Source organism: Sinocyclocheilus anshuiensis, unplaced genomic scaffold, assembly GCF_001515605.1.
Source record: "Sinocyclocheilus anshuiensis isolate Anshui unplaced genomic scaffold, SAMN03320099.WGS_v1.1 scaffold1734, whole genome shotgun sequence".
NCBI lineage: Eukaryota > Metazoa > Chordata > Actinopteri > Cypriniformes > Cyprinidae > Sinocyclocheilus > Sinocyclocheilus anshuiensis.
The window spans coordinates 352,686-360,415 of NW_015544334.1; the positions used below are offsets into that span (position 1 = coordinate 352,686).

At 36.2% G+C, this 7,730-nt stretch overlaps 1 protein-coding gene across 1 annotated transcript in view; it reads left to right on the forward strand.

Moving 5' to 3' along the window:
* Window positions 1-7,730, forward strand: part of LOC107698145 (disks large homolog 5-like) — an 80,870-nt gene that overhangs the window by 25,966 nt on the left and 47,174 nt on the right. Inside the window, exons 2-3 of the mRNA XM_016499081.1 lie at window positions 1,059-1,127; window positions 5,475-5,637. Of these exons, the coding sequence (XP_016354567.1) occupies window positions 1,059-1,127; window positions 5,475-5,637 (232 nt within the window). The remainder of the gene's footprint in view (window positions 1-1,058; window positions 1,128-5,474; window positions 5,638-7,730) is intronic.

Below are 7,730 nucleotides of genomic sequence, written 5' to 3' on the forward strand. Positions count from 1 at the left end.
CGCCGGATCGGCTTTCACCGTGGACGAAGCGGAGTCCAGCCCGGGGTCGTCACATGTGGTTGCCACTCCTTCGTCGGATCCGCCGGCCGCGCCATTCTCAACCCCGCCGCTTCTGCTCACTCTAGCCCGGCCTCAGCTCAGTGATGCAACGCAACGCGTAAAAAGACAGTATAAGTCATTAGAATCAGTAATTATGTCCCCACTGGATGCAACAAATGCCTCGTTTGTAATGGTGTGGAAAATAATGTTTTTTTTACTTTAAACCGCATAAACACATTTCATTACACCAAATACACAAAATAATGTTCTTTTTAGCAGCATCATATGACCCTTTTAACAGCAGCAGTGACTCAAAGAAAAAGAGAAATAATACAAATAAATAAATAAGAAGAATAGAAAGAAGACACACACAACATTGTCAAATAATACAACAGGGAATAAATCCAGGTTCCTTACTGATCGGTTCATTTTCAATGCGTCCAGAGTAACAGGTGTCCACCTTTGAATAAAAATGTCCAGTTTCAGTTGGAGTTGGGCAGTCATATATTCTGGTGATTACTTTTTATCTTTTTATTCTTAATATTTATATTTAGATAATATCATTAATTGTTATTATAATTAAGCTATTGTTATTGTAATACATTATTTTTGTTATATCAATTATCACAACAATAATTACAATAATTGAGATTTTTTTTTGTGTGTGGTTACATTTATTCAGTGTTGCTGTGCATTCTAAATGCTTGCATATTTTATTTATTTTTCCTTGTTTTGGGACACACACACACAAAACCTAAATAAATGAATAAATAAATAGACCCCACATATACAACAAATATAGACACACTGATTTGATGTGTGAATGTTAAAACAGTAATTGAAACTGGCCTATTGTTCTGTCTCTAATAAATGTTTGGGTGTTTTGCTGTAGAGAGTTGCAGATGAGTTATTCTCTATTTTCTTAAGTGCTACTTTTCTGCCAGCATTGAGCATTTTGTTAATTAAAGAGCTGTAAGCATCAGTGTTGAGTTATTAATCGTGTTTTCTCTCCTCCGCAGGGTCCACCTACAGCATCCTGTCCACAATGCCATCAGACTCCGAAAGCAGCAGCTCCCTCAGCAGTGTCGGTATGTCAGAGTTTCTGCTCCCACCCTTGACACCTTGCACACATTGTCACCGTGCCGTACCAACAATGCTTGTAGCACATGTGGGTGTGTATGATGCATTTGTAAAGTCACTCAAAGCAGACTGAAGGCTCAGATGAATGGTGATAACGTGTGTTGGAGGACATGGCGGTTGTGTCTGGAGGCCGAGCCCTGTTCTCCTGGTTTGGTGCCAATGGTGAATGCACTCTGAGACTGACTGCCGTCCAAATGACTTGGCAGTTTCACATAGTGCTTTCTAAAGGGACCAAAACATTGCACTGGAGATAACCATAATGCCGTCTCCCTGTTTGGGTCTGATGAGGAGCAGTGTGGGTTTGCGACAGTGAGGATAATGGGCCTCATTTACGAAACGAACGTACAACATAAAAATGGCCGTACAGTCGTTTCAACGCAAAACTTGGAATTTATCAATATGGACGTGAGCGGTGGCTGCGATCAAATCTCACGTCCGGTCTCAGCTCGTGTACGCAAGTTTTTGAGTTACCTGAACTTGCGTGCAGCATGGTAAATATGGTGGAGAATTGTAGAACGACAGCATTTTGTTCATTTTTATTTTCCTGACCGTCAAACGAAACTCATTAGTCGATCGTTAACCAGTAAGATTAGAATGTCTTTTTTTGGGGAGGGGGGGGATTTTATACAGGGCTTTAGCTTTATATGCGCGAATAGCAGCGTAAACAAGACCATGACGATTCAATCGTCGCATCATGCACCTGCAGCGCTTCTGTGAAAGGAGAAAAACTGAAATTAAGTCTATAAAAGGAATAAAATAAATAGGATCACACAAAATATATAATAGGCTATAATTAACAGATTAACAAAAGGAAAAAAAAAAACGCTCTGCAACAAGCATAGGCTGTGCTCGTTTTTGTGACACTCTTAATGCATTTTATTTCTTTTCTTTATATCTTTATTTGATTTAATCCATCAGATTGCACAGGTGCCTCACGCACACACAAACAACATTAGCTCTACCGTTGCTTGACATTTCAGCCATTCATCATCAAACTAAAATGCAGTCAACCAAACATAAAAGTTACACTGTTTATTTTAAAAGGTCCGCTGTAAAATCAGCGTGCAGCGCCCAAACAAACATTTTTGCGCATGTGAAGGATTTTACACGGATATTAGAACATGACTGAAGTATAAAGCCATGTTTAGGCTACATAATGAATAATAGTTATGCAAACAAATGTTACAAATATGGCAAAAATGGAAACATTTGGATTCTTGTGGTATGAGACAGGCTCGTGAGCCCAATGCTGTTTCAGTTTTGCTTGACATTTGTATGCTGTTTATAATGAATGCCACTATAGCCTAATTTGTGTTTTATTTTAGTTTAATATATAATTTTATAACTACTTATTTTTCATTCTTATTATGTTCTTTAAAACCATTAAATTTAAAATAATTGTTGTAGAGTGAGGGGAACTAAATAGGCTAATTGTTTGCAATTACAAGGTTAACGGGTGTTTTTGGAGTAAGATCAATTTCTCTTTCATGAGATTACTTCCTCTTTTTGGCCGTGTTTCGTTTCTCCGTGTCGTAAGCTCTAGGGGCGAGGCTGTTCTTAGGGGCGTGAGATTCAAATGACAATTGTTTTCTGCCGCCACATTTATCAACGTGCGATCATTCGTACGATGAGATTGGCGGCATACGAATGTTTCATGAATCACACATGAACTCTGTCGTAAGTTGATTTGTGCGCACGGATCTGCGCTCGTTTCTACGTTAGATTGATAAATGAGGCCCAATGTCACCAGAAAGCCTGTTCTCAGTCAGTGCGAATAGATGACACTAAAATATTCGCACAAAGCAGTTTTTTTCATATCAACTTTATTAGTTGTCATATCCCTTTAAGTTTTAAAGGGATAGTTCATGCAAAAATGTAAACTTTGTCTTTGTTTACTCACTCTCCATTTGTTCCAAACCTGTATGAGTTTCTTTCTTCTGTTGAACACAGAAGATATTTTGAAAAATATGACTAAGCAAACAGTTGACGGTAGCCATTGAGTTCCATAGTATTTTTTTTATACTGTGGAAATCAATGGCTACTGTCAACTGTTTGCTTTTCCACATACTGCATTCATTTTTGGGTGAACTATCCCTTTAAGTTTAATTTCAGAGTTTAAAAAATCAACCTGACCTCTGAAACAAACAGACAATGAATTATTGCAGCATGATGATGTTTCACTTTTACATGATACATAAATTCACGTAATATTTTATTAGTGTGAAGGCATCTATAAAGATACGTTCATTTGTTTTATGGTTACAATGCATTTAACTTGGTATACATAAGACTTCCATAACATTCAAAATTATAAATATTTCCACCAAATTGAGGATTCCCACAAGCTGGATGTATCTGGGAATTTTAAAATAATGGAAAAGTTTTGGAAAAATGTTGTGCGCTGTTTATCAAGTAGTCTCATGTTAACCTTCTCTAATAAATCCCTAGAAAGACAATAAAATGACATCTTGACAAATACTATGTTCTCTGCCCTGCTTTTATCTGTAATGGAGATTATCCGTTATTGCATAAAGCTGAATTAATTCTCTGAATATCTGCAGCAGATTGTCCAAGACCAAAAGATTATGGTGTAATTTTAGTTGCTGCTCATCCCGAAAGATCATCATTTACATAAAGTGCTCAGAATGTCTGCCATTGTGACCTCAAGCATTTTCACATTTTTCCTGTATGATTATTTATGTTTTTTTTATTTATGTTTTTTTTGTACAGCCAAGCTTTAAAGGTCAGATTTAGCTATAAGTTTTGGCCTGTTTTTGTATGAGTTGTAGTGATAGTAGCTCTGCTCTGTTATTTATTGTTAGCTAAAACGATTACCTATTAAATTATTAAAATCATTTTTGGTAATTTGAATAAAGCTGAAGTAAAATATAAATATAAAAACGTAAGCTTAAATAAAAATGAGAAGTTCAAGCACTAAAATCACTGAAACAAACTAATTAAAAAGCAAATACAAAAATGCATAACAAATACTAAAATTAAACTGAAATTAAAATAAAAACGAATAAATCTAAAAATAAAGCTAATACAAAATATTAAATACTTCAGTAGTATATAAAACCTAACAAGCTGCCTAGTATTGTTCTTTTAAAGATTTCGCAGTCTACTGACATTTATGACATCTGCCTCGGCTCGAACATTACAATACGCATGATAACTTTCGTTAACTGGTTTCTAGAGTGCACCAGTCAGTCCCGGAAGTAAAAACTTCATTCATTTTCTCCACAGGGAAATTGATTTTTAACAATAACTGATAAACCTTTAAAGACAGACCTACTGTGAGCTCCAAGATTGTTAATCAATGGTATATGGTTTTGTTGAAGCCACCTTTTTGAGCAAATCATGCTGGTGCTTCCTGTGCTGGTTCTAGAAGTATTTTTTTCATTCATTTTTCCTATAGGGATTTTTAAAAAGTCTTGGTTTAAGTGCTATAAGCCATAAACCAAATCAGCCAGCTATAAGGAGAATCACAACATTAAAAACTTTTATTTGAAGCAAAAGGGTATTTGAAAATCAGACAAAAAGACAAAGGTCCAAGACTATGTGCATAATGGCTTTACTACAATCCCATGAAGCATTGTGTATGCTGTATTTTTTTTAACAGGGATTCCACTGTTAAACACGATTATTTAAAACAAAAGATAAAATAATGTGAACAGGTGGCTTCAACAAAAGCATTTACCACCAATTAACAACCTCAGAGCTCACAGTAGGTGTGCCTTTAAAGGTTTATAAGTTATCGTTAAAAAAATCAATTTCCCTTCTGAGAAAAAAATGCCAGTTTCACTTCTGGAACTGACTGTTGCACTCCAAATAGTTGCTGTGTTCGTCTTCTTGCCAGGACAATTGTTTTGTACTCTGTGATGGATTATAAGATAATAAGCAGGTAAGGGTTTAATACGGTTTCATCTGAAATCAGTATCTCTTTCCCTCATTATTATTTATGTGGTGAAAAGTCGTGTACCTTATATATATTTTGTGTCCAATTATTTACTTATGTGGGAAGTAGCTGTGTAATAAGTGGAATAATGTTATTGCAAAATAAACCCCTTAAGGAGCTTATTCTGAGATAACAATTGACTGGATGTACATTATTCCTTGCATGTTAACCTTTTTTACTGTTATGATGGTAAATTAATGTAATTCCGAGTTTGAGTGCTCAATTGCGGCAGCCATGGCTATAGTTTTTGTCTTTTTGGGGGTGTTTGTGTTGATGTATCCCTGCATTAGTGCTGGGTGAGCTTGTCTGTGCTCCGGTGACGTGCTCACTGTTGCAGGTACCAAAGCCTCATCACCTCCACCTGCACTCGGTGACACCCGGCCTGCCAGCGAGAACCTGGACACCATCCTGTTCCAGCTGAGACAAGTCACCAGGGAGCGGGACGAACTTCGCAAGCGCTTGGCACTCGCCTCACCTGGCACCACATTTGATGACTGCAGGTACCAACCCTAGTTAAATTTAAAAAAAGCTGTAATTTAATTTCTTATCTGTAAAGGTTCATAAAATGAATTTCAGATGTAAACGTACACTATCAGTCAAAAGTTTGGTATAATTAAGATTTTTTAAAATGTTTTTGAAAGATGTCTCTCTTGGCTGCATGTGCTTATTTAAAAACAAAACAAAAAAAACGGTAATATTGTGAAATTGTTTCCTATTTGAATTTTTATTTTATTTTTTAACCCTTTCGCACGTGAGTTTAAAATATTCTAACTGAGCCCCCAGCGTGTTTTTTTTTAGGCGACCGTTATTTTAGAATGTATCGCCTTATTGTTTCCATGGCGTCGCGTCATGCTTGTCATGTGACACAACGCAGCCACAATAGATCTGTGTGACACATGGATCGCTTTTATTTCGTTTTTCCTGTTCTATTCAAAATATTCACAAACATGCTCACTATATTATGAAATATCTGATATTCCGATTCCGAAATATGTGCAATTAAATCTGTTTGTTAGTTTAAACACTTTTATATCGACCGTGTTAGTTGATCTATACCGGGTGATGGGCGCCGCCATGTTAGTTCGCACTGAATCCAAGCTGTGGGATTTACAACACGCAAATTCATCCTCTCCTCCCGAAACACGTTAAAGTAGGTCTCCGGTAAACTGGGAGAAGAGCAGATTGTACTTTATAGTTACCTACACAATCTGTATATGATATCAATAAAAACATGTCGTCAGATTATATTTGTAAGGATCATTATTGCCGTTTCCATAAACATCAGCGTGCATTTTACAAACTGTAAATGTATGGTTTTGCTAGTACTTATGTGTATTTAAATGTCTGAAACCTAAAATAAGTATTATATGGTTGAAAACACTGAATATTTGTGATAATATGGCAAGTGCTCAGTGCGTCCGATCTGGCTCGCGCCAGCCAAAGCGTGAAAGCGGATTTAAATTCAGCAGTTGATGACGTGACGCTATATATGTGCACGTATTGTGTATATTTATTATGTATATATAAATACACACACGCACAGCATATATTTTGAAAATATTTAAGTTTATACATTTATATATTAATATTCTTATATTTTATATTATATATAAATTAGGGCTGGTAATTTAACGCGTTAATTAGATTAATCAATTATGCGAAAAAATAACGCGTTGACATTTTTAACGCATTTAACGCGCCGCGTCCCCGCCCCAGTCCTGTACCAAAGACTACACATCTTGCAATAAGCTGTAGTGGCGAGTCAGTCGAGCATGATGCAAAACGACGACGATGACACAGAGATATGCATGGCTTTCTGAAGGGAAAATTTAAATTCAAAACTCATGCCAATGGAGCCACTGATAAAACCAAAGTCCTTTGCCTTCTCTGTAATAAGGAATTTGCATACCATCGAAGCAGTTCTAGCCTGAAATACCACCTGAACTCAAAGCATATAGCAAGCTCTGCAGTTAGCACAACCCCAGATGTTCCAGTCAGCAAGCTCCGCCAAACCACGCTGACTGAGAGTCGCCACAAATTAAGTAAGTCGACCTCAGAAACACTATCTAAATGGATTGCAATGGACTGTAGGCCTGTTAATATTGTGGAAGACGAGGGGTTAATGGATGCATTTCGAATTGCGTCCTCCGATACAGCCTACACACTAGGGCTATGCGATATTGGAAAAAAAAGCGATATGCGATACCTTGTTAAAAAATGCGATATTCGATATGCGATACTGTATTGCTTAAAGTGTGAAAAATCTATTTAAATTATATTTTAAAATATTTAAAAATGAAAATTATATAACCAATTTGTTTCACATTCTTTCTTGGAAAAGAAAGAATCACTACAACTTCTGAAAGTGACCAGCAGTGTTTTAGCAGTACATAAAAAGTAATTTCACAAATCAGAAAATGTAATTTTAACATCAATGTGAATATACAAACAAAAAAATGAATGACACTAATTTTATATCATTGTGACTTTGCTTTCCATACACTTTAAGTACTTCTTCATATACCACAGCAAAAACTATAGTCTGAGAAAGTTCAAACATGATTAAAGGCAAGTGAACAGTCAGTAAAAAAAA